Source organism: Onychostruthus taczanowskii, unplaced genomic scaffold, assembly GCF_017590055.1.
Source record: "Onychostruthus taczanowskii isolate IOZ18803 unplaced genomic scaffold, ASM1759005v1 scaffold12, whole genome shotgun sequence".
Taxonomy (NCBI): domain Eukaryota; kingdom Metazoa; phylum Chordata; class Aves; order Passeriformes; family Passeridae; genus Onychostruthus; species Onychostruthus taczanowskii.
Window position 1 is genome coordinate 212,385 of NW_024498351.1, and position 26,786 is coordinate 239,170.

A 26,786-nucleotide genomic window follows, 5' to 3' on the forward strand; every position below is an offset into this window, starting at 1 on the left:
TGGAAATTCAGAGGAACTTCTGAAGGCTTGAAGAACTGAGCAAAGAGACCCCCTGAGGCTGAACTCCTGCATTTTTTACTTCCTTTATTTTTTTTTTCTTTTAAAATTTTATTTTATTCTTCCAGATCTGTATTCTGTGTGAACCGGAATTTACAGTCTGATGTACTGCAAAATCCCATTTGTAACTACACACATATTAGCACGATTTTGGAGCACTAACTTCCTTGTTCAGATTTTGTGGTTGAACCTAGGATTCTGAATGCAGTGGTGTGAGGTACTGATAAGCTAAAGAGATACTTCTAATTGTGTGTTCAGAGGTGTTTGGTATGGATGTGGAGTTTTCCAGTTGATGGCTTTTACTCTTTTATTTCTATTAGATGTTACCTACTGTAGAAAATAGACAAGTGAGCACCTTAAAGCTAATTTTAGTCCTTGCTGTGTTTAAGTAGTACTTGATAATTATTTCTTTGTATAAAATTCAATAGCTTTCTTAAGACAATATTTCTTTGCTCTTTAATTATGCTGTTGTGGTTGTCTAGAAAGATGTATTTATGCTGTACTGAGCTCAAAAGTGACAACAGGGTACTTGAGGCGCTGTGCAAATATGTTTCCTCACTGTATCCAGCCTCTTCTGCCTTGTCTGCATGAGTAAGTAGGACTGCAGTGAAATCCTTCCACGTGGGACCCAGAAGTTCCTGTAATGAAAAGCAAATTTTAACTAGTTATCTCATTTCTTTTCCCCACTCCCATTTCATATGCTTAGTACATTACCAGACCATTTACATGTATGTTTTTTTTTAATCCTGGCAGTAATCCAGTTCATGCTATCCAAGTTCTGAAATTTCTGGGGTTTTTTTCACCTTTCTGAGACATTGACATCCACTTTCTGTGGAAATACGTGGTCCTGCAGTACTAGCAGTTCTCTGTTCCCTGGCTACAGATGTTAACAGAATGTCTCCAGTTAAAAAATGTTCATGTAAATAAGGAAAACTAGTTGTTTAGCCATGTCACACATTAGTTTGAAATCAGTAGTTACCACATATCCATATTGCCACACTATTTAGATATCTTAAATTTTTTTTTTGCAACACTGAAGCACCTTTTTTTGAAAAAATAAATGATGAATTTCTATGTAACATCAAGTTCAGTTCCAGCTGTGATCCATAAAACTGAACTATTTTCAACAATTCAGGAAAAACACGAATCAAATGCAACACCTTAAATAATGGGCCAAAGAGCTTTTCTTCAACTTCTGTGATTTATCTGATGGAGGGGAATGGAGAGAACAAGCTGCTTTTCTTTCAGAAAGTACAGAAATAGGAGTAAGAGAGGTTGGGCTTTAAATTGCAGGTGCTAACTCCTCTATATGACAAGAAGGCTAAAGGACACTGCAGTGATCTCGACTCTAACCTAAATGCTAAAGTATACAGAACTACTTTAAAGGATGTTTGTCTACTTCCAAGGTAAGTGGGTGTCCAAACCACCTGGTGTATTGATAGTGATTAATCTGTTTTAGACCCTAGGGATGAAAAATATCAAGCACATACAGAATTTTTCTTTAAGCTGCCCAAGGAAGTCTTGAGTTACCAGTTTCAGAAAGAGAGGAGAGAGCTTTGATTTGCTGAGGACTCAAAATCAGTTGCAATCTTTGTTCTGAAATTAGTGCCTGCCACTCGCAATTCATTAGGCTGTCGATGGAAAAAAAAGATTCACTTTTGCAGTCAACTCTGCCATAGCTATTGTTACCTGAAGAAGAAAAAGTTGCCATTGGGGCAGAGACTTTATTTTGTTTTGGTTACCTGGATGAGCTGAACTGTGTCATCGCTTTCATCTGGGCGCAGAGGCAGGTCAGCCCTGAGGACCAAGAGGGCCAAGTGCAGGCCTTCCTCCCCGAAGTGCCGAGCCAGGGCTGCTCTCACCGTGTCTCTCACTTGCTCTTTGCTCAGAGCACTGTGAGGGTAGCTGGGGGTGTCCAGCACTCGAACACGGAGAGCTGACTCGCAGCCGTTTCTCCGGATGAGCCCCAAAATGCGGCCGCTGCGTCCCAGGCTGCAGCACGTAGTCACGGAGCTGGGGCAGAAACGGCTCTCAAAGTCTGTGCTGCCCAGCAGGCTGTTCCCAGCAGCGCTTTTCCCAGTCTGAGCTTTTCCAAGCACAACGAGATTGATGATCATCTCATTGCTGTCTGCCATTGTTGGCGCTTTTATCCGCAAACCTGTCACTAAATACAAATAACATTAGGTGCTTCAGATAACTTCGGGGAGTGGGGGGAAAGAAGAGGCAAGAATTTCCAATATTTGAGTGTTTTTCCCTGCCTGAAATATGAAAAGAGTTTTAGGAAGAAGCAATAATGTGGAGAGGCAACAGAGACGGGAGGAGTTGGGGAACACCTGTGGAAAACACTTGCCATTCTGGGACTAGTAGTAGGTTAGGAGAAGGAGGCTGACTAGGGAAGGAAGAAAAGAATGGTGACAAATAGGTGCTGCTGTTATTAAATGACAGTGTTTCAGGATGTAAATATTTACTTGTTTTACGAGAAAGAATAATCAAGGAGAAGTAGATTTTAATGGAGCACTTTTCCATAGCTTAAAATATGTTTTTCGTCAGCTGCCACTGACATTGAAATAGACAGTAGTGTAAAAGGGCTTCTAATGCAGAAAAATGTCTCAATTAAAAAAAAAAAAATAAAAAAAAAAAATAAAAAAAAAAGGAGGAGAGCTGAAATAACCAATCTCATGAAAATGAGATTTTGGAAATGTATACTAAACCATCTTGTAGTGGAAAAGTGTAGTAAGTGTAGTGAAGTAAGTGGAAAAGAAAGTGTAGTGTAGTAAGTGGAAAAGAAAAACATAGACTGGTGGATAGAGAGAGGGAGTTGGCTTGGGATCATTTCCAGTTACTCCATTTGTTCATAAACAAGACCTCTCATTCTCTTTGTACTTTTCTGTAACCCAGTTTCCGAAAGGGTTTTAGTGTGTGCTGATCATCTAACAGGAAAACTTGTTATTTAAATAAATTGAGACATGTTTGAAAAGGTAAAACCATAGTGGCAAATAGTGGATTTTAAGTTTCCGTGGCATGTGAACTTCAGAAATAATTTTTTTTTTTTAGATACTATTTTTAGGTACACATAGAGAGATCATGAATAATTTCAGACTGGCTTTTCCTGTGATTAATTTATTTAGATTCTTGCTGTGCAGTTTAAGCTTTCTCTCTCATATTAATTCCATGCCTAAATCAATATTTTGAAATAATTTCCGTACAGCACCAAAGACACAAGGGCTAATAACATACTAATTTTTTTATAGTCAGCATTGAATATATGTATGACAATCTTACTGGATTCACAGTGAGGTTTTTGTGGATTTTTCAATGATCAATTTCCTTTTAAGAAAGACATCTTATGAAATGGTTGTCTTCAGTTATTCATCAGTCTAGATATGCATTGTGCTACACTCTGTAGCATAATAATAGGAAGTAGTGGACTTGGATTAGTCCATTCCTTATTTAAATCATAATCAAAAATTTGAGTTTTTTTCCCTGTAAGCAGTCTACGCTTAAATACTTAGATTAGTTTCATTTTGGGTCACTTACCTTATTTTCCTTTAATTTCTTCTTTCATTCAGGCTTCATTCATAAACCACATGTGCAGTATAGAAAGAAGTTCATATGTGAACTTTGAAACTTACAGCAGCACCGTACCACGCCGAGACTGTTACGTACACGTTAATCTGGTTAATTTATTACTGATAGCTCCTCATTCAAGTGCATATGTTTGGTCAGTAATTGGCACGGTTGAAATTTTTGTAACTTAGCTGCAAATACTGTTTTTGAAGTCGCTTAAGTGATTGCATGACGTTGATATTTTTAAAAGTAAATTAATTCCACCAGCAGTTAAATGTGCAAATGATAAATGTAGTAGTGGGATTCCTTTGTATTGCATGTTCTTGAATGTGTCTTCATATGTGCATGTGAATAGCAAATGCACTCTCTTATTACTGCAATGAATTATTAATTGCAATATTTTCATAGCGCAGTCTAAATAATTTGCAGATATAAAGATGTTTGCTTAGCAAAGATGGATTAAAATAATAACAAATATATTAAAATAAAATAAATTAAAATTATTTGTGAACCAGGAAGAAGACTGAAGACTTCTTGCAGAACTGCCAGTCATGTGCATTAGCTATTGGCTGTTAGCCTAATAATTTTTCTTGCAAGCATCATTGTTTGCCATGCTATAGTAGCATTCAAACCAGAAAGGACCTATCACTTTTTTCCAGTTTTCCACAAGTGGGAAAGTAACTGGTTAGAAAATAAATGCAAATTTGTTCTTCAATGACCAGGTTGTGGTTTTAGAATGGGAGCATGGATGAGCCTGTCCTGTCTTTTCACAATGATCAGCCATCTCTGTAAATCCCAGAGGTGCAGGCACAAGTTTACTCCAAGGGTATTGAGATAACTTGTCAGTAAGAACACGAATCTGGTGTGTAAGCTGTATGTGGTGGCAGGAAAAGAGGAATGTGCTTTCCAGAGCCCAGTCCTGCTGGGGACGTTGTCATCGGAGGTGTAGCTCTATGTGGGAGTTTGTAGGGGTTGGTTTATCGCAGTACCAGGGCTGTTCCTGCCAGCCACAGCAGTGAAGGGGCTGCAGCTCCTCTAGAAGCCCATTGAGTCCTGCTGTGGAGCCACGAGCACAGCCACTGCTCTGGCCAAAGGCAGGAGCTCCTCGTGTCCGTTCACGTCGTGAGCCATGAGTGAATTCATCGTTTGGGTTACTTGGCTGAAGGTGGGCATGTAAAAAATTTTTTACTGAATGTTTTTAAGAGCACATAGACAAGTGTTCTTGGGCCTGCCCCTTCTAGTGAGAAATCAGACATGAAAGCTGTCCCTGTACCGTGTGTGTACCCAAGGCAACTTCTCATGGTTCCCACTGCCTTAGAGCTCTGTGCTGTGCACAGCCTTTGTGTCTCAAGGCACCTTATATATAAAGTGTATGGCAAGGTGCTGGTGAATACAAACTCAGACTGGATGAGTCACTCAATTTCAAAGCAAAAGGGTAGATCAGTCTCATAAAATTATGGATCTTGACTTTGGTTAAGCTTGTCTAGATCTGTGTTTTTCATTGGACTGCTCCTTTGCAGAGTAATACCCCTTAAGACATCTGAGGTCACATATGTCCTAGCAGTCTCATCCAACTAGATAATTTAAACTGACAGGACAAGGATTTAGACTCCTAAAAAACCCTAGAATGCCAGAAGCAGGAGAGTGTTCTATGCAAAATACAGCTTGCTCAGCTCGATGCAGAACAGGGCTTTTATAATGGCAAGATGGCTGTAAAATTAAGAGTGGTGTAAAAGAGGCACTACCTGAATGAGTTCTAAAATTTGCCTAAATTAAAAAAAAATTATTTCCAGTATTATTGTGCATGGGATAAAATCCAAGTTGGAACACATCTGGAAGGTCCTACAACTGCACAGGCAGAGGATTTAAAAAAGTTGTCTTCTTGGAAAGATATGACAGGGGAAAATCAAACTGATTTACATGACACTAGCATGGGCTCCTCAAACTTGGAAAAAGTCTCCCCAAGGTGGCAGTATCAGCCTGCTCCACAGGTAATGTAGAACTCAGCTGGGGTCCCCTTGCTCTGCAGTCCTATGCTGAAATAAAATACCAGATCAGAAATGAGCTACAGCATTAGAAAACACAGGACAAATACAGGACTCTTCAAGCATCTCCCGAGATAAGAAATGTAAAAACCATTTTTCTCTCTTCTGTCAGAAGAAGCATTTTTAATTTACATATAAAATACAAAGTGTAGCACCTTAATTAATGAATTTGAACATCAGTAATGGAAAGGTAGTAGTTAAGAAACAGAAGTGTTATTCACTGTTCCTTACATGATTCTTGAAAATCAAGGTCTTTTGTTTTCACCAGCTTTTAAGTTGAGTCAGTGACAGTTATTATGAGGCTTTAGATATAAGATCTTAAAATCTACTGCCAGAACATCATCTTGTATAGAGTACAATAAAGTTGCCTGGGATGCTTTTTAGCACTGCTTGCTTCCAGTGGGTGACCTATCTTTTTTGTTTGCTTTGTTTTTGTGTTTCTTTATTTTTGAAATGGCAAAGAGAAAATCAAAACTGTGCCTATTACAGATTGGCAGGCAGAAAGGGTTCTTGCAACTGGTAAAGGAAACCTTGTACTGCTCCCATGGAAGTACCAAGCAAGTCTAGTGAGGAATTTTCAGGAATCTAAGGAAGTAAAATCCTTAATCTAATTGAACATAAGGATCATTTGTGTATCTAGCATCTTTATTTGACTTTGAATAAAGCAAGGCTAAAATACTTTGCAAGTAGCCATTAGTTTTGTATCTATGGAGTTAATTAGAGTTTAATTTTAGTCACATTAGTGTGTCAGCTGCTGTTCTATTGTAGTCCCTGTGATCACTCAGTTGGTTTGCACACACCCTAAACAAGCTCTCCATGATGCTTGTTTGGGTATACCAAGCAGGCTAGATCTTGTAAAAGCAAAAGAGCAGTTTCTCTTTAGGCACATGGTATCTCTTACCATGTGTCGTCTTTCAGTTCCCACGCCTTCCCATCCCTTACAGCTTCTTTCCTCATGTGGGCTCTCATTTTAGCCCAAGATGATGCCATAATAAGTAATTTAAGATGTGCTTTGATGAATTTCTCTTACTTAGAGGAAACCCAGTGAGGCCATTTTATGGATTGCCACACACAAAGACAGGCTCTTAGCCTGCCCAAACAACATGAGAAATCCAGGAGGGTATGCAGTCCACATAGTCAGTGTGGCTTCACTACTGTTAGATGTGTAAAATCTAAGAAACAGCAAGCACATCACTGCTGAGAGAGAAATAGGACAGATTTAGTGGGATTCTCCTTTCTACTTCATTCACACAAAAATCTTCTGACTCCAAAGGAAGACACATACAAAGTACACTAAAGGCCCCTTAAAACAGATGATTATTTTTTTTCCCTTGCTTAATGCAGTCCTTAGTATTCTTGGTATTTTCAAACGTAAGTAATAAATTATCAGCAGTCTACAAGATCATGTTTCATTTTGCAGTGTAGGTTGTGTGCCACTACCTTGGCGTTGCTAAGGGGAAAGGAGGTGGGATGTAGCTGCAGTTGAAATTGTTGTAACTTTAGTTACAATTTCAACTGCAGCTACATCCCACCTAGTTGTAACTAAAGTTGAAATTGTGCCAGCTTTTGGGTGCTGTCTCTTTGTACAACTGTGGAAGCAGCTCCTCAAGTTCCGACTGTACTTCTTACAGTGGATTATGGGTTCAGGGCAAATACTACTGGCAGAAAGGCAGATTGAGGACTCGCTTTGTCTTTGAAAAAAAATCAAACAGAACTATCAGAGTGGGGAAAAAACATCAGCTGGAATTTTTGCCCCCTCTCTATTCTCTAAAGGAATCACTAAGATCCACAAGGTATCTTTGTCTTTCTGTTGCAAATAATAGGCAACTTCAGATTACAAAGCAGTGTATTTGTCATGCTCATCTGGTAAGACTCTGCTGTGGAAGTAGTGCAGGAATTCCTTGCGCTGCTAGGAATGATAATCCTCTAAGCACTCTCCATGTGCTAAGAACAGCAGGGTAACAAGCCACAGGAACAGAGTCCCTTGTCAGTATGGTTTGGTGTGACATGGCTTTTCAAAATGTGGGGGAATGCAAGGTAAAGTAGGGCATGTCACTTACTGCTGCGGGCTGCCAGCATCTTAATTCTCTTTACAACCCCCACCTCCTCCATCATTTAAGTGATGATTTTCCCCATGGCACCATATCAATTTGTATTTTAATATGCAAGTGTCGCCCTGATTTTGTACGACTTTGTTAAGCCTTCTGATGTTTACATTCTTTCAACAAACTTTCTCACACACAGTTCTGTAAATACCCTATGTTTTGCATTCTTTCATGGAAGTGGAGAGAATTGATAGACCCTTGGTCTGTCCAGTGGCATTGGAGAGGTGGCACTGCCACCCTCCAATCCACTGTCACCTTTGGAAAACTATAAATGTTGGAGTCAGAAAATAAAGGTTCTTCTTTTTTGTTCCCCTCGAGAGCAGCAGTGTCTGCGTCATCATTTCGTGCCTTATCACAACATGCAAGGAATGTTTTTAATGCACCATATTGTGCTATGCTGTCTTTTGATTGGGTTTCTTAGAGGTAGTTCACCTACTTTGTTTTCACCTGTGTTGCCATGAAATGCTTTCCACAATATAAAGGTTGGACATAAGTCCCTAGTGCACAGGTCTGGCTATAAGACTGTGCCACAAGGCTGGCATGTTTGTGTCTGTTCATGGCTTCATGAGAAAAATGGAAAATAGGCCAAGAAATTATGGTGGTATTGCAAGGAAGTCTATACACATATAAATAATATTTAAAAGCAACAACAATGAAATCACCACCAACAAACCAAATTAATAAACTGTTGATTTCAAAGGCACATATTTAGAAAAGAAACAATAATTAGAAAGAATGAAAATACAGACTTAAGAATCCTTAAGAATCTTTTTTCTCCTTTTTCCCTTATACAGACTTGGTTGGATGAATTCTGTGACTTGCCTCATACATCTCCTGTTGAGACCACATGAGTCAGGATACCAGACTCATTCACTTTCTTGTGCTTAGCCTCAAAATGTGTCCATGTGTAAAAGCATTTTGCCCCTGAGACAAAAGTCCTGTGAAGAGTGAGCATATTTGGAAGCTCAGGAAACCCAGATCTGGCTGCTATTTCTGTAACACTCATTCCCTAATTCTGAGAAGCTGCACAGTTTCTCAGTTTCCTCATCTGAATAATATGGGGAGTATCCACCTCTTTTGAAAATGTGTAGTGGGAGCGATTCAGCTGATGGGAATAGATTTCTGTACAGCAATAACAGCATTTCTTGCATTAAAAAGGAAAAAAAAAGTGTTTTTATCATATTGTACAATGCTCTATAGGGACTGAAGACATACTTTCCAAAAATATTCCCATGATGCCTGGAAAGGCTATAATCATTGTAAAATGAGTATGCACAGTAGTTGTACTGATGCACAGAGTTGAACTGGTCACACTGTTACTCTTATGCACTCTAATCCTTAAGGTATTTCACAGAGTGCCAGTAATATGAATCTTATAAAGTTTCAGCTCAAGAATGTGTAAAAATGCCATATTTCTGCTCAATAACATGGGTATCTGTGTGTATTCAGGACAGATTCATTACTCAGTCCCTTTATTTTCTTATTTTCCAGGGTTTTTTAGGGTGCTTGTATTTCTATAGATACAACATATGTTGAGGACTTCTCTTAAAATACACAATAGATAGCGACTTCTTATTTTTAATATTTTATTCTGATTCCAAATCTCTCCTGTCTTCTCTTTGTATACCTACCCTTGGGAGGCAACGTGCTGAACAGCAAACAGCATTTCTTAGAAACACAAGTCTAAGAAAGTGGATTATTCATTAGAAATATTACGCTTCTTGGCTTATAATCATGATTCTTGAGGACATCAAACCTGTGCACAGGTTCTTTTTTCTATTTTAAAGCATTTCAAACAAGTTGAATCTGAGGTCAACTTTCAATATAGTTTATGCTGTCAAGCCACTGAACATGTAATGTCAGAATTATCCTGTAAAAGTCATCTTAAAAGTCAATGTGGCTTGCTTTGGCAACAGACTTGTTTGGAAAAGTGAAATTGCTGTAGATACTTTATTAAGATTCTAATCAGGAAGGGGTACAAAGTAAATGGCTACAGAGCTGGTATGTGGTTTGGGACTGAGACTGCCACACTTGGTAATTAACTTCAGTGCTTGTAACTTTCTAATATTAACTGTCACATAATACTGTGGAGTTGGATCTTTTCAAATTGATGTCTTTTCTGCATGAGGAGACAAAAGGAACAAAAATCCCTACCTGCCTTTCACAGTGGAAAGAATATAAGAAATCAGAATGCTTCCTCTCTTCAGTGCTGTGTGTGTTGCAGCATCTGTAATGTGCTGCATTCAGGAATGTGTTACCTCTATAAATTGTGGAATGTGTCTAGGATCTTTCAGTCCCTGAAGTGTGACAGACCATTACCTTATTCAGTGGCTGGAATTTGCTGTCAATGGAAAACACAGACCTGCGTCACTACTCACTCTCCTGAAATTAAAATTTTGTAGGTATAGAGAAATAAAAAGAGTCTGCAAATGCTGCAGACCTGAAGCTATGTACAGAGAGCACTGACACAACTAGGAGCAATGGAAGTCACACCTGAGCTTCAGACACAGCAGAGGCCTGAGAAGTTGCAGGATGATTGGACTTTTCCCTGAGTTCCTCCATGGTTTTATATCAGTGCTCAACAGACTTCACCATCTGCACACAGTGGAAGATTTCTGCTGAGTATCCTCAGGTAAGGTAGCCCAGGTCTAGCACTCCACATGGCGCACAGAAAATGTGAACCCAGATCTCCTGCCATCATACACCTTTTGTTAAGTCACCAAAACTAAGACTGGAAATTTTAAAGGTAATAATGGTACACAAAGAAACAAATATGGACTAGAAGAAAGTTTTCAGAAGTCTGACATTGTTGATTTTGGCAGGGTTGTTTTTTTTGTTTTTTTTTTTTTTTTTTTTTTTTTTTAATTTTTTTTTATTTTGGCAGGGTTTTTTTGTGGGTTGGGGTTTTTTTTTTTGGTGTTTTTTTTCAGTTTCCCACTACAAATTAAATGGATTCTGGTCCTCAACGTCTTGCTGTTTTCCCCTTGTCCTTTCACCTCCTTCCCTTTGCATCTAGACTTGGCTTGTTTCCTTCTTCATGTGGTGGTCTTTCCTGTCAGAAAGAGATGGGTGCAACTTTTGTGCATTTGATTCTTCAGTTGACAGCAGCCTCTCCACCTCAAAAGAAAGGTTTTGGTTGTTGTTGTTTTTTTTGTTGTTGTTGTTGTTGTTGTTGTTGTTGTTGTTTTCCCCCCACTATCAGACATCTGGCATCCTGGAAAAAGTTTTCTTGCTTGTGCTTCTGGGCCTAATGCGAACCTGGGCTCCTTGTACCGAGCGGAATAAAGGGTCAGAAGGGAAGATTGATGATTACATGGCCTCACCAACCAACTCTCAGGTTCATGCACTCTGATAAAGTAAGTGAAAGTATTGTGTCCCCTTCCTGTTCTCAGCTCTGCTTTTTATCTGAAGAGTTAAGCCTCTGATGTGTTTTACAATAAAACAGCACAAGACCATGAGACGAGTTTAAAACGTGGCATCACGCTGTGAATAACTTCTGTGGCAGAGATGAGAGTATTCCATCTGCAGTGCAATGCAAGAGGAGCACTGCTGGTGGAAATCCAGCTATAAATTGCTGTCATGCAATGTTCCAGGGCCTTTTCTCAGAACAGAGGTGCACAGGGGACAGCTGTAGAGCAGAGACCAAAGTGTCAGTCCCAAGAAGTTCTGTCTCCCAGTTAAGTGGACCAGCAAGAATAATTCAGGGCTCCAAGTGAAGTTTGGTTTTGAATTGCAAAAATAAAATTATGTAGTGAGTTTATATTCTTGCATTATCTCCCCTGTAGCTCAAACAGTTCTTGTCCATTGTTGCAGCTAAGATTATACAAAACTTCTTTTTAGAGTCAGCATAAAATCATCAAAGGCCCATGAAGAAAAAAACAAGTAGTAATTTTTTACACCCACATTTCTTTCTTCAGAAATGGCATTTGTCTCAAATGAGAGAAAGGCTCCATTAAAAAAAAAACAAAAAACAAAAAAGAAACGGTAATGCTGGAACAAAAACTTTCAAAAAACTTTCAGCCATTAGCATTTCTGTAACCTCACAAGACCCAATTTTCATGTCTTAATTTATAATCTTGGTGTAAAGAGAAAATATGGTTTTGTTTTTCTTGTTTTAGACTTGAATAATGGAAGGATTATTTATATACATTTACTGCATTTACATAGAAGATATGTTGGTTTTAACATCTGTCAGAGAGCTGCGTCTTAAATTGCTTTTTGTGATCATCGTTTGGCTGTTATTTTCTGGAGAGTTGGGGACTTCAGACTGGTTTTGAGAATTCTTACTTTAGCAAGAGTAAGATTTTAAAAAGTGCTCTCTATTTACCATGTATACAACTGGAATTCAGTGGTGAAATTATCCAGGGAATGTGTCAGGAAAGGTGGTCTTGTATGAGAGCATGCAGAGAAAGCTGGAGAAATCATAAAATGGAAAGAGCTTGCAAAAAATCAGTTGGCTTTAGTGGATGGGAGATTAAGGGACTGTCTGAAATATGCACTATATCACACTGGCTGGTGCTGCAGTGTTCAATATTAGTCTACAAAATTTGTCATGCTGTCTCTCCCCGTGATATTCACTGCTATGGAAGACTCAGCTTGTGGAGCCTGGCAGCAGAAAAGAGAAGAGGAGTTACCCAGATGACTACACACTGTTTAGAGTTTCTGCATTTGGGGGATATTATGGAATTGCTAACAAATTAGTCTATTTTAATTGTAGTGGCATGTATGTATTTCCTGTCCCAACATATCCATGCCTATTCTTAGCACACCAAAAGAATTGCAGATTTTTCCCCCCCTTCAATACAAAGAGCATGAAGAAAAGTTATTTTCTAGACATCAAAGAGAGTGAAGTCAAAATGACCAAACACAGAAAATTGAACAGAAATCTAAATATTGGCTTGTTCTATGCCATTTAATGATATCAAGACCAGCTATTAGAGAGAGCAAAAAGGGAAAAAAAAAAAAAGATTTCCCCAGAGTTCATATTTAATCATAGACAAAAGTAAATTCTAATTTGGACTGTAATGTGGTGAAAATAGCCTATTTGGACCTTAGTACAAGGATAATGTGGTAATTCAGACTGTCATTTCAGTAAGACATATTAGGTACTTAAGTCTGGACTTGCACAGGAGTGATTTTAATTTCTAGTGTTTCACCTTTCAGATTTCTTGTATCTGAACATATCTAAGCTTACTGAAATACAAATTTAGCCATAGGGGTCCCTTAACTGCAGCTATGTCATCAGTGTAACACAGGAAACCAACAGTTCAGAGTCAGAAGTTAAATATATCAGAGGAAACTGGAGGAGTGTACAGGCAGAGGGTAGTTTCTTACATGGAATATTGGCAAGGAACACCAGATACCTGATGGCAAAAATATCATGTGAGCATACTTCTCTTATTTCTTTTCCCCCAATACTGGGTTTACGCAGCATAAAACAAAAACCCAAACAAACAAACAGGGATGGTTGCCCAGACTGAGGGGGAAGAGTTCAGGCATTTGGCACACAGTCAAAGTGCAGGACAAAGTGTTCCACTGGTGAGGAAAGGCACCAAAAAGTAGAGCAGAAAGAACTTCTTGAACACTGGTTGGTTTATTGGTTGGAGGAGTCTAACCTTAGGTACATATGAGGGAATGGACTTGGTGAAGCAAAAAGCAAGACTGTACATCTTTGCTTAGAGTAAGTTAAAATAACCTCCTTTTGAAAGCCTTAGAAAACCTGTGTGTCAGTCTGCATCTGATATCAGGAATGTAAATTCATATCCACAGCAAGATCAGGAAAAGGTATTTTCCTAAGGCACAGATCACAGTGGGCTTTCTGAAAAGAATATTGGTCCTAGGGCGCAGCTGAAATCCCTGAGGCTTAGGACAAGAGCGTTACAGGGATGCTCCAAGCAGTCTACTTCATTGTTTTTAAATAACATCTCTAATTTTCAGAAGTGCTCAGCCTCATTTGTGTCCATAAGAAGAGAGAAAAGTAGCAGTTTTCAATTAGAACTTTGAATTTAAGCGCTTAAACATGGATTTAAGAAACAAATGTTTTTGTTTTTTTCTTAAAAAATAAAAAAGTGAATAGAAAAAGAAAATAAAATCACACGTCTCTGTTCTTAACTGGTCCCAGTTACCTGTGCAGGGGCAGTCTCTTGGAGCCTGGATGCACCTCCAGCAAATCCTGCAGCATTCCTGTTGGAAGCCTTTGCAGAAGTGTATTTAGAAGGCGAGTCTTGCTTGGAGTGTAAGGCCATATTTTAGAGGAACTCTGGTCCAGCTTCCACTGGCATAGATGACAATTTTAGTGCTGAATTTGTCAGCTTCTCCTCCAAGTCACACAGCTTTTCTCCTTTTCTTGTGCATACAGGTTTTTATTTTCTTTGGCAAGACCCCAAATACAAAGAGCATGCACTGATTTCCAAACTGTGCCATTGTCCACCTCTTTCCTGCATTTTTCAGATTCTCTTGAGTTTGCTTTGAACCTTATAGACTCTAGTCTGCAGTTTTTCACATTCACTGACTGAAAAGAGTTTAAGAAGGGTTAGAAGCATAAAATTTTGACTGTGGCAGTAGCTGAAGAACAAACTTTAATGTACAAAGGCATCGAACAAAAGGATGGAAGACTTGTGGGTAGGCACTGTTAAGTTTTATTGATGGAAAAAAATGCATTGCTCTTGCACTGAACCAGTGGAACGTGGCAATGGTAAAATGTCATTAAAATTAGTTTGATTTCCATGCCTAACAGTAACTTTCAGATATGGCAGATCCAATTTCTTTCTGCTGTACCCCCAAATAACTTTGTTGGGTTTGTTTGCTTTGACTATTATAGTGCTCTCTTGGTCGGATGTGCTTATAAATCATTTGAGTAGTGTTGGTTAAAACTGAAATAACATCGATGTAAGCGACACCTTTCACTTCAAATTGAGATGGCAAAATATGTTCAGCCTCTTGAGAGGAAATGACAAAGAGCTATGGCATACTAAAGGAAAGCTGAGCATTGTAAATCTTGGGACCACATTGAGAAACTCTTCGTAAGGCCACGGCCTCCCACTTCATATTTTCAAGTGTCCAAACTGACTTTAATTCTGTTCAAAAGGAGGACAGTCAGACTTTTCTTTTTCCTTCAAGTTTGCGTTCTCATTTCTCTCACTTTCACGAAGAATGTTACCTCAGAAACATTAAATGGGAAACATGTGCTTCAGGGCTAATGGTACTGCTTCTTTGTAAGGTCAGCTCCAAAGTCTCAACATAAAGGCTTTGTTAATCTAAAGTGAAATAAAAGCAGCTGTCATAAAGCATGTGATATATAAACTTTCATTTAAAGTTGTATTATATTCTTCTTATTATTTTTGATAGTCTGAATAGAGAGAGAAAAAATATTTATTGAAAGGATAAAAAGCAGCACTCTTCTAAACTTCTCAAGAAAGGGGAGACAAATATTTTGTCACTGATAAAAAGCCACTATCTTTAAGTGCCTTTTTTTCCCCGCCTTGGTTCTCATTTCTCTTAGATTATATATTCTGCCTACAAAAGAACAAGGAGTGTTGGTAACTGAGAACAGCAGACAAGAAAGATAAAATTTACAGCTTTTTAAACCAAAGAAAGAACATTTTGCCTTTTATTTATTAAATTCTCATTTCATGACTCCTCCACTAAAGGATTTAATTTTGGTTGGTGGTCCCAAGGAAAAGATTTTTCCCATGTTCCTACTTTGCCTATCTGAAAGTTAGTCAATCAATATTGACCAGAAGCAAGTGTTGCTGTTCATGTCATAGACCTCTGTGTATTGATGAATACTGTTTTTTCCTCTCAATGCAAATAGAAGTTGCTTCTGTCTACTACTGACCCCTCCAATCCCTGCCTCATGTCTCATTAAGATTAATGCAGTTTATAAGGTTGAGTTACTCCCTGCTACAAATGATCATTTGCTCTTTTTTTGTAACTTTAGGTGTTGTACATTGAGACCCAAAGAAAATGGTTCACATCACAGGAGCTTCATCTTGGATGTGCATTGGGGAAAATCACTGGCCCTGCTGGATTGCTTGACAGAAGGTTGCAGCTAAGAAATCCATGGATTCTTACCTGCCAGGACACATGAACATCGGTTGCTAGATATCAAGAGTTATCCTCATGCTGTTCATTTTGTGATAGTATCTATAGTGCTTTTACAATGTTTTTAGTTATATGTAGATGCCAAGAAAAAATGCTCCCATTTTAAAAAACATTAATCACTGTGTGTGTCTGATTCCTCTCTCTAAAGATTCTTTTGCAAGGACAGGTATTAAAAATCAGGACCCATAGACAACTTGGAGGTCAAACTATTTTGTTAAGAAAATTAGAAACTTTTAGATGAACAGTTTCAGCTGTCTTTTCATTTTTCTAACTTCAAAATTAATTTCTGGGTTTATCTTATTTAACATGTGTTTATTATATTTCACATTTTTGCTCCCCCACCCTCAGCAAATCTTTCTGCATTCATTATAGATATTTTTATTTAAGTGTAGTTTTATGATGGAATAAAAAGCCTTTGTTTTCAGTGTACAATTATAGCTATTCTTTATAAAGCCTATATCCATTTCATAACATACATATTGAGATACTTCTTTTTGTGAACTTTAACTGGAATATCCCAAAATCTCTTTTATAACTCTTTTGGATATCTTTCTTTTGTTTTTATTCATTATTTCATTCTCTGGAAAAATCACAGTTTCTCTTTTTACAGTTCTTCAAGAAATCAGAAACCTTATTAAAAACTGTCAAAATTAAAAAGGCATGTTCTGTGAAACTAGAATATCTGTGTAAGAGTTTTTATTGTCCATTCTTCCTTTTACACAAGATCAAAGCATCAAGGGACAAGAAAATAGGGTGAGAAAAGTCAATTCAAGCTTGCAGAATTCATGCTGTTGCCAAATATTTATCCAGTGATTCATCAAAAATGTTGCAAAATGTAGTACTGGATTTTTAATGATCACAGGTTTCACTGCCAGTTCTTGTAAGACATCCTGTTTTTGTGCAGTGCTTTAAACAAAAGAAAAAATCAATACATTAGCTTGAACCATAATTCAGGGGCAACTGGAAGCACTAATGGGATGAACATAGCTCATTACGAAGTGGTTTTTAACAGAATGTAAATACTTTATTTGGCGGTGCTAGAAAACTCACATTTAATTTGACTGTAGAGAAATGTCTTGTAACTGAACCAGTTCCTGTTTCTGCTCACAGAATGAAGAGATCCTCAAGAGTGAGATGAATTCTAAAAAAGAAGTGGCACAGGCATAGCAAGAGTAATTTCTCTCATTTCAGTTAGCTGAAATAAAAGGTGAAATTTCAGAACTACAAGCCATAAACAAACAGGCTGCTTGTTAAAGAACACTGAGGTGGTTAATAGGAATCCTTGTCATGTGAAACGAATGGACACACAGGAGGTGCAAACAGACCCTGACCTCTGTTGACAAATTAGGCATTGCTTAAGCAAGGCAGTGAAAGTAGAGAAGAGCCGAGGAAACAAGGTGAAACAGAGAGGTACGAGTCAATATCATAGGAGTTCAAGGACAAAATAATTGTGAATGTAGTCAAGGTAATTATACCTTATCAAGGTAATAATATATAAGTTATTATTCAAGGTAACATAGAACTTAACAATTAAAACTGAAACTTGTCTGCATGAAATCCCTTATTTTGTTGAATGCGTACAAACTGCTAATACGAAAGGGCTTGTTCCAACAATTTCTAACTACTGGGAATTGCTGCGTTCCAGCTCCTGGCTATGTTCTCTCTATAAGTGGCTGTACTTCAGACACTGGCCTATTCTACTGTTCCTGTTTTATGAGGAGCAACGCTGTAAGAGGAGCTCAGTCTGTGAGGAAGAGCAGAGGCATTGAGAGGCTGAAGCATTTTCCTGAGTGCCCTTTCCATGGTGCTCTGCACAAAAGTGAAGCCAGTCCAAATACCTCTCTTTTTCAGCCTAACCACAGGTACTTTCCACCATGTTTTCTACCATATCATATATCAGAAACTTACTTAAAAAAAAAAAAAAGCAGAATTAATTAGTACAACCATATAACCTATATATTAATGACATCAGCTTATAGATAGCAAGAAAAGAGAAGCAGATGCTGAGAGGTAACTCTAGAAACTCAGTTTTAAGGAGGAGAACTGCTACCAAAGATAAGTTTTGCTGACAAAGCATAGTATGCCTGCTATTCAAGCTGCATAGCATGTGTCTATATGAACAGCTTACTTTAAAATTTATTTTAGGACTGACCCGTGACCTTTTTTTATATGACATTCTTAAAAGTGAGAGTGCATAGCTCAGTGCAATGAACTGTATTGTACAACCACGTAGAACCACAAAAGTTATATATACACTAATGAAGGTATAAGATAGAGAACAAAGTTGGAATGAAATGCATGGGAAAACTTTGGCTCTCATGCTACACAGAAAAAGGCAGGCAGATTTGTCTCTTGAGAAACATGAAGGAAAACACATAACTAAAATTTTAAACATGCAAGTTTTTTGGCTTCTCATCCTTCCAGGATTACTGATGTAATGAAGATGGGATTCTACTTGTACTTTTAGAAATGTTATTAATGGGATTCCTGATTGCCAATGAAAGTCTTTGCTGACTCCTGATGGACTGTATTAATTTCTTTTAGAGCTGTCGAACACTGACTGTTCCAAACCATCTTAAAGATGCCCCTTCTCAGTCACTCCAGGAGAAAATTTCCAGAAAGAAAATCCATCAAGCTGAACACATGTGAGCAAGGAGAGGTGCCTAGCCTTTCTAAAAGGAGCAGCAGAGAACTGGGCACATGCTGCTCCATGGCACTCACACCCTTCTCCAGCGCTGCTCCTTTGGCAGTGTTTTCACGCTCAACATACAGCAGCCAAGAATATTAAAACATGGAATCTTCACCCTGCTGTTAAAAGCATCACCGACAACAAAATATGCATTTTAAAGAATTGTCGGGTTCTTACTTGACCATGGTTCTCTACATCAAAAAGTAGGGAAGAGTGTAAGAAAAGTGGCTCAGACTAAGCTGAATAGGAATTAGAGTGCAAGAAGAAGAGGGCTTGCACAAATCTGTAAGACTGAACAGTGGAGAGGCAATAAAAGAGAAGATTTGCTGGAGAAAGGAACCTGAAGCCCAAAAGGAAATCTATAGACTTCTTGCAATGTTTTTCTTTAGATTAAAAACCAAGTGGTGTCAAGGAAAGGTGTTAGAATTTAGAGATCTCTGAGGAAAGTCCCTCTCTCTTCACTTTTGAAATAAAAGGTTTTCCAAATACTCTTGCAAATAAAACAATAGAAAGAAAATATGTGGTTTGTTTTGAGACATGCATAGAAGCATTTATGGCAGCTCTAAAGCATTGTTGATATGATGCTGTTATCTTTTTTTAGCCAGCAAAAATGTGGCTTTGATCCTTAACACCTTTGTAACACAGGTGATGCAATACAAATGGGATTGCTCTTGGCATGCCATGGGAAGTTTTGCTCCTTTTTCTCAAGATGGGTGAGAATGGATCTGTTCTGTGAAGTTGGTTTTTTCTCTAAATAACTACAGTAATGCTTGATGTGCAGTTAGTTATTTTGATTCTTTAACACTAAAAGAGAAGCTGACTTCTGCTGAGCAGCAGCCTCTGGTTTTCTGCATTGAATAAAGGAGGTGAGTGGCTGGGTGCTGAAGCAAAGTTGCTGTCGAGGTTTGGGAATTATTTATTAAGGTACAGAATGAAGGAGTGTTCTAGATTTAAGCTGGGGAGGAAGAGAAGATAGACTGGCATAGTGAAGAAGTAGTGCAGTTTCATAGGTTAAATGGAGGATACGTGAATGAAATCCTGTTTGCTGCTTATAGGTGCATAAAAGGATGTGGATCCCCGTAAATATCTTGGTATTTCATGGTACTTGTTGCCTGTTGGAGATGCATTTGTCCCTGTTTATCTTAATATGTCAGTGTCTTTTTGCTTCTCTGCTGGATGAATTGAAATTTAGAGGCTCTAAATCTGATTAAAAAAACCTTTTTGGTCCAGGCTTGGGAGAGTTTCAATGAAGCTGTTTCTGTGCGTGTCTAAGAAATTCATCCACTCTCTGATTGCTACCACATAGCTCCAGTCTCTAGAGATTTGTTCTAACTTGTGAGCTTTCTGGGGAAGCAGTTGACAACTCAGTTTTCAGTTGGGCTCTTATGGAGCTGTGGATGTCATTTGGATATGGATCCAGTGTAAAGCTGGAGGAGAGGAAAGCATCAGCCTCACTGCTTCTGGAGCCTTTCTTGAATGGCCAGTTTGTGTGAGGGCCTGGCTGCCATAATATGGAACTGAAACCTGGCAGAGAGACTGGTTTAGGTCTGCCTGAGAAATAGTGGTTTATTTTCCAAGCTCCACTCTGAGGTAAGTTCTATGTGCTGTACGTCTTTAAGTCATATGTGTGTTTTGGTAGGTGGACTGTTGGAATATGAACATAAGTCAGGTTATCTTCCCAACAGGCTCAAGGGGAGGCATTTAGCTATTAGTGACAGTGAATCCAGTCCTGGAAGTACTGAGTTGAAAGGGCTTTGTGTTTACAGGTATGTGCAGCTCTGCAGTGTGTTCTGCATCTGCTGATGTGCAGGGAAGAGAAAGGCAATGATGCTGTGGTGGAGCTGTTAGAGGAAAGCAGTTAATGCCTGCCACTATAGCCCTCACTGCTCTCCGTGGATGTCCCTGGTGCTGGAGGTGGTGCAGCTCAAAACCGAAGAGGAACCTCTACTGGTGCCTGTGAGAGTTGGTGCTTTTCAAAGAATTATTCCTTGTCGACTCATGCTGATCTTAGGATGCCACATATGGATGTGAAATGATTAAAGAAAGTATTTTTAAACTCCTGTGTTCACTTCATTTTGAATTTATGCAAATAGGCCAACCCCGTAAGTAGTTTCATTTTATTGTTCCTTCTCACAAAGAAGAGTTTCACCAACTTTAAAGGAAACAGGGAAGTTTGTATGGAAAATCTGAGGCTGGAGTCAATTAGCCTAACTATTGAAGCAGTCTTTATTCTGGGTGAAGTTGCCCCAGCTTGAAGGCCAGCACTGCGACTGGCATAACGCAGGTGTGCTCAGGATTAAGGTGTGGAGGTGAGGGGTGGTTCAGCTGCCCCGGTGGATCACACTAACTCCAGGAGGCAGGGAATCAGCTGGGATCAGTTAGCCAGCAGGACACATGCCTCTGGCTGGCTTGCTGCCTGGCACACGCCTGTGCAGTAACAAGAGACAGGCAGGACTTAGGAGCACATTAGGAGACAATTTGACACAGAACCGAGCAGGCAGCGCGGAAGATGAAACAGGGAGTTTTAGAGGTAGGCGTAGAGTAAATTACCAAAGCATTTCTCTTTTCCATGTGTTTAATTTGAAGTCTGATTTCATAATAAGTGATCCCATGTGGTGCTTTCTTAAAGTAATACTTACCTATTGTAAGCCTTTAAACATTCTGAGATGCCTGAAGTATGAAGTAATTTTCATCTATTAGCTGGAATGTACTAATCTCACTTAACAAATTTTTTGACTGCTATTGAATATTTGAATGCCATTTTTCCTCCTTGTTCTGCTCCCTCCTCATCCTGCCAGGAACAGGGATGTTGCTGCTCCTGCAGCAGCCCTGGCACAGACACAGCTGCATCACGTATGCTTGAGTTGGTGGTGAATGGTGGTTGAGTAGAATGTTTTAGCTGAGTGTTTGTGTTTTGACAATATAAATCAATGGTCTAGTATAGTAATATAGTGAGTAACTTTCTCCCCAGTTCAGCTCTAGGTTTTAGGAAAAGCATTACTGCAGGGGTGGTAACTCCCTTTTATTTTTAATTTCATTTTTTTCTTTTATTTTCTTTTTTTTCCTTTTCCTTTTTCCCCCCCTTCCTTCAGAATTATGATAAATATGGTGGTAGTTCCCTTTCACAAGGCAGTCTGGCTTGACTCTTGATAACAGTCTTGAAATCTTACTCAGTTGATTGTACTCATTTTGGTGATGTGAAACAAAAGAAACAACATTCTGTGCTTGTAGGTTTTGTTGCAAGGAACAGCACTGAGAATCTAAAGAATGCAAGAGTTTTCCAATAAAAACATCACAGTAATTGCTTTAAAGGAATGATTCATACATGTAATCTTTCAAATATGCTGGCATGGATTTTGTTAAGACAGATTGACTTGGCTAGTGTGATAGGTGCTCTTCTTCAGAAATGATACCTAATGATGATACCTTGTCTGATCTCAAAGCAAGCTAGGGCCAAGTAAGGCTAAATCTTGGATGTAAAACTTTCTGGAACAAAGGTTTGCAGAAGCAGATGCATTTTATTTTGAGAGATGCTGCACTGGTAGAAGTGATCTCTTTAATTACCATCCTGACAATCTGGTGAGGCTAATGTAAATCATTCAGGTTGGAAGGAGCCTTAGGAGGTTGCCCAACAATGAATTAAGAGACAGTATGAAGTTCCCTAATTAAGGAAACTTAATAATTTCATTAGAAAACTGATAGTTTTCGGGTTGGTACAGCCACAAGTGCTGTTAGCCTGTGCTGGTGCCAGATCACAAGTCACTAAGGATTAAAGTCCTGTCCATCCAGACCCTGGAAGCTTTGCAGTGGAGCTGCTCACTCACAGGACCTGCACAGCTCTTTCCTTGTGAGAAGAGAACCAGGGTGCTTGAGAGACGAAGTTCCTGCTCTAACTCCCCAGATGATCTGTGATTTGCATTAGTTCACTACCTCCTTCTGATTGTAATTGTCTATAAAGGATTGCTGCAGCATGCTGGTTAAAAAGGTGCCATATCCACCTTCAAAAAGATTGGGTTTAGGTCAGAAGCAATGTCTGTATACTCTAAACCTGGGAAAACATGAATAAAGTCCAGATAATCTTGGGGAATGCTCTGAAAATTTCTAATTGAAGAACAAATATGCAGGCTCTGTTTGACTGGTGCCTCCAGCGTTACTGTTAGTAATTTTTCTCAGTTTTCAATGAACAGGTCTTGATCAGGAGTGACCCTTCTGAAGTAACGTCACACTGAGGTGTTTGAAGCTTTTTTTTAGAAGCTTTTATTTAGAAGCTTTTTTACCCTACCTTTTGTTTTTTATGTTTCTATTTTACCCTAATTATTCTAAAGCTCATGGTTATGGGATTCTCTGCATCTTAACTGAAATAATCAAAATTTTCATTTGAATAGAGTGTTACCAAAATTGATCAAGAAAGGAGATGTACTTGCATTGAATAAAATATAAATAAGAGCTTAATTAATCTTAGGATCAGAATGTAGGTTATCAGTGGTACAATAGTTATTCTATATACTCGTATATACATATTGTTATGCTACATGACCTGTTATACTATGGCTATATGACTTGTTATGCTATGACCCGTTCAATGCATAAAGATTACTAAACTGAATATGATGAGCTTCACACTTTGTGTTGCTACAGGATACAGCATGTGATTCCCACCAAGTGAAGTTGAAATGCCATCATAATATGGACATCCATTTTTTTGTTTGCCACACGCATCCAGTGATGTTGTAATTGTGGATATATTTTTGGGTTTTTCTTTCTTCAGCTTTATTTTTAAATAAGACAGAAACGATGTTATTTCATCTTCCTGTCTCTTTAAAGAATAATGCAAATTCTAATATGTATTTCTTGTTTAGCTCTTCATATTGAGGGACAGATGTAAGCTGATTCTCCAGGAAAAACCAGGAAGCTTTCTGGCTTTTACTTTTGGTGTATGACTGTAGAGAAATATTGAGGTGGTAAGAGCTCACAGTTGTTTACAGGAACCTTCTGCCTGTGAAACTGTGCTTGACCATATTCAATTTCTTTGAAACAAGAAAAAGAATTTAAAAATTATGTAATTTTTGGATACTTCCTTTCTTGTAGAATTGAGGGCAGCTGATGAGCGTCAGTCCTCATTTTGTGCCACTGAAAATATTTCTAGCCATAGACATAATGCATATGGAAAACTGACACCTTCAAGGACTTTTTTCAATTAAAAAGTAAAAAGCATTACAAAACTTTCTCCTTTCAAGATTTCACAGGAGGCCTAGGTGTGATAAAATCACAGACCCTGCAATTTTCTGGATGTCAAGTATTTATTAAAGTGCATTTATCAAAGGTAATTTATTTCTGTTCCTCTCTGAATATGGATCTAGAACTAATTTTCCAAATCTCTTCTTTCTCTTTTCTTTTCCTTTCTAACTCCACATTTTGTGTTAGGTGATTTTGATTTAGTGAGACACACAAAATGATCCTACTGCTGGCATTTGTGGCAGAGGGGACAGTTTAGCTCAATGGTTATCCTGTCAATAGAAGGCTGTATTTTGCTTGTATTGAAGGCTTCTTCATAGTAAATCCCAAAATGCATCCTGAATCTTTATGAACAAGACATCTGTATAGACACTTTATGGATGTGATACAAACTGAAGGATGTCTTTATCAACAGAGAATATATTCCTTCTGAAAAAATGTGCTGCTAGATTATAACTTTGGCTGCCTTTGTCCCTTAAAAAGTTAATATTTGCACATTGAATTGTGACAGTTATTGATTTTTTTACTTTTTTAAAAATAAATTGGTGTTTAGAGTGACTTACAGCCTTTTTAAAATGGCAGAGAATATATTTCTTCTTGGTCTTCTTTTTGGGACCAAGTGCTTTGTATGAGGGCTTAGTTTTGGATATAGTTGCTATTACTAATTTAGGTGTACCATAGTAGAGTAATTCAAATAAGGGAGATTTTCCTGTGAGCTGTCTGTTAATGCTTGGTTCATGCAAGTGCTGATTAATACTTCCTCAGTTCATGCAGTTCCCTGCTCTATGAATAGTTAAAATAACATCAATGGCTCTAAATTGGCTTAAAGACTGCTGGGAAAAACACCCCATGTCAAAATCTGATGTTCACTGGATTATCTTTGTCTCCATTTGACATTGTTTTGCGTTGTTTTATAGTGATCCAAATAGCTAGTTGGTGTTTAGCGAGGGAAAAAGTAATGGGAAAGGTTAACATGACTTCAAATGTTCAGAAAAACTGGAGTTTAAATATTTGTCCCAGCTCTGCAATGACAATTCTGCATTTCAGCTGGCTGTACAATAACATTTTCCTTATGGTCTTTTAGAGTGACAAATTTTCTAAATATGCAGAGGAGAATTTTTAAGATATTTGTTTAGTTGTATTATTAAAAAAAGTTGATGGGAGTGGAGGAGAAGAAAGTAAAAAACCCAAACCATTACCACCCCCATGCTCTCCTGAACTGCCCATGCCTTTGTTTGTATTGCATAATAAAAACAGAATGTTGGGTTTTTATAGGAAATGAGGAAAGCAATCGATGGATAATATGATAGTTTGCCTCTGGGCATGTTGAGAAATGCCTCAAGAACGGCTGAAACACAATGTTACTCTCGGAAAGCAAACAAAGGAGGAGTCCCCTCTCACTACAGAGGACAGTTGCAGTCACTTGCTGAACAAAGGAGAATGAGGATTTTTTGTAAATTTTGGATACACAGAAGGGCAGGGGTCTGTATAGCTGGGAAGTAGAGCAGGACTGTGACAGCCTCACGAATCCAGTGTGAGAGTGAGAATTACAGAGCTGGTGCTGTCACAAACAAGACAAGAGCGGGACTCTGATTTGCTTGCTGGCTAGACTGGCTCCAGAGCGCTTTGGGGTTTATTATGTGGTAGATTGGAAGTCCTGGCAGACAAAAACACATTAGCAGAAGTGTTAGCCTGTCCTAATGGGAGTGTGGGTAACAGTTCCATCTACTCCATCTGGGACCACTAATTACGTTTGTTTAGTAATAATTGAGAGGAGGGGAGAAATCCCCAAGCCCATACACTCTTCTTTCTTTTGTATTAAATTTGGGGAATTACTGAAGCAGCCAAATCTCACCCCAAGAAATGTACATGCATCCAGTTCCTGAAAGTTGAGTTTCTGCAGAATTTTACACAATTGGAACGAAAAGAGGCTGGTCATGCTTAATTTTGATGATTGGTGACACAAAGTCTGGCCGCCATTGTGCTCTTTCTTTCAAGTTGCTGAATTTCAAATAAAAAATAGCCTTTAAACTATGCCAGCTGCAGTATGAAGTTGTCTTACCAGTATAGTTGCAAACCTGAAATATCTTAAGTAACTTTATATATATATATAATTTTTTTTAAAGCAATGGAAGAGTCTTGTAAGAGTGTGTTCTTAGCATGGATACAATAGCCTGCCAAGTGTCTTCTGAGGAAAAGTTGCTTGTAAACTTTTTCTTTTAGCTGGTGTATAATCATAGTTTCGTAAAGAATAGATAAATTTGATTTTTTTATCAGAGTAAAAAATGCTTTTCTGTTTAATGTTATTTCTTCTTTTAAGTAAGAGAGTTGGATTTAACTGATGTTTGTTGATTCAGCTAAGCACTGCCAGTCAATGAGCCAACATTTAGGGAAGCAAACTGAACAGGGAAGTTGCAGGCAGTAGAAGACAGCATTCCATAAAGCTAGTGGTCATTTAGCTAGGTTGGCATAGGAACCAGTTTGCAAGAGCACAGCTTAAGTACAGACATATCTTAGTATTTTAAAGTCTCTTTCATGTGGAAACCTCAAAAGAGCGAATGCATGAGCTCTTCCAGAATCCTTGTCTTTTAAGGCAGTGATATGAGCCACAGTGAAATAGAAAGTTACTGCTTGATCTGTCTAAAAACCAGAAGAGGGTTGTGTTGCTATATGATGGGAATAATTCCTGAAGTCCCACCAAATTCTTGGTCACTGCCATTAGCAAATTCTTCAGGGCACCTTACATGCTTTGAACAAAGCCTTGGTTGTGACAACAGTAAGGCCAGAATTGGAGCAGTCATTGCTTCAGTGCTGATCAGCCCCCTTCATTTGTATTGGCCCCATCCCAGCCACAGGTGGGATTTCTTGACAGAAAGAAGAGTAACTCATAGAAGAAAAAGGTAACAGCCTGGGAAGGAGATGTCTGGAGTTACTGTAGAAACAAAGACAATGAGCAATGCTGTTTGAGCAAAGTGGTCAAGTAGG

The 26,786-nt window shown here is 38.4% G+C and overlaps 1 protein-coding gene and 1 long non-coding RNA gene across 2 annotated transcripts; one reads left to right on the top strand and one right to left on the bottom strand.

The window, feature by feature from the left end:
* Positions 1-425: 425 nt before the first annotated feature.
* GIMD1 (GIMAP family P-loop NTPase domain containing 1) lies at positions 426-2,192 on the bottom strand. The gene is made up of 2 exons (XM_041395803.1): positions 1,800-2,192; positions 426-695 (listed from the first exon to the last, which is right to left on the bottom strand). Exons 1-2 carry the CDS (start codon positions 2,190-2,192, stop codon positions 426-428), a joined length of 663 nt encoding a protein of 220 aa, XP_041251737.1.
* Positions 2,193-17,269: 15,077 nt separating this feature from the next.
* Positions 17,270-19,301, top strand: LOC121331378. Its single transcript, XR_005952015.1, has 3 exons — positions 17,270-17,342; positions 17,523-17,739; positions 18,422-19,301. It is a non-coding gene; the product is annotated as an uncharacterized LOC121331378 (long non-coding RNA).
* The last annotated feature ends 7,485 nt before the right edge of the window (positions 19,302-26,786 follow it).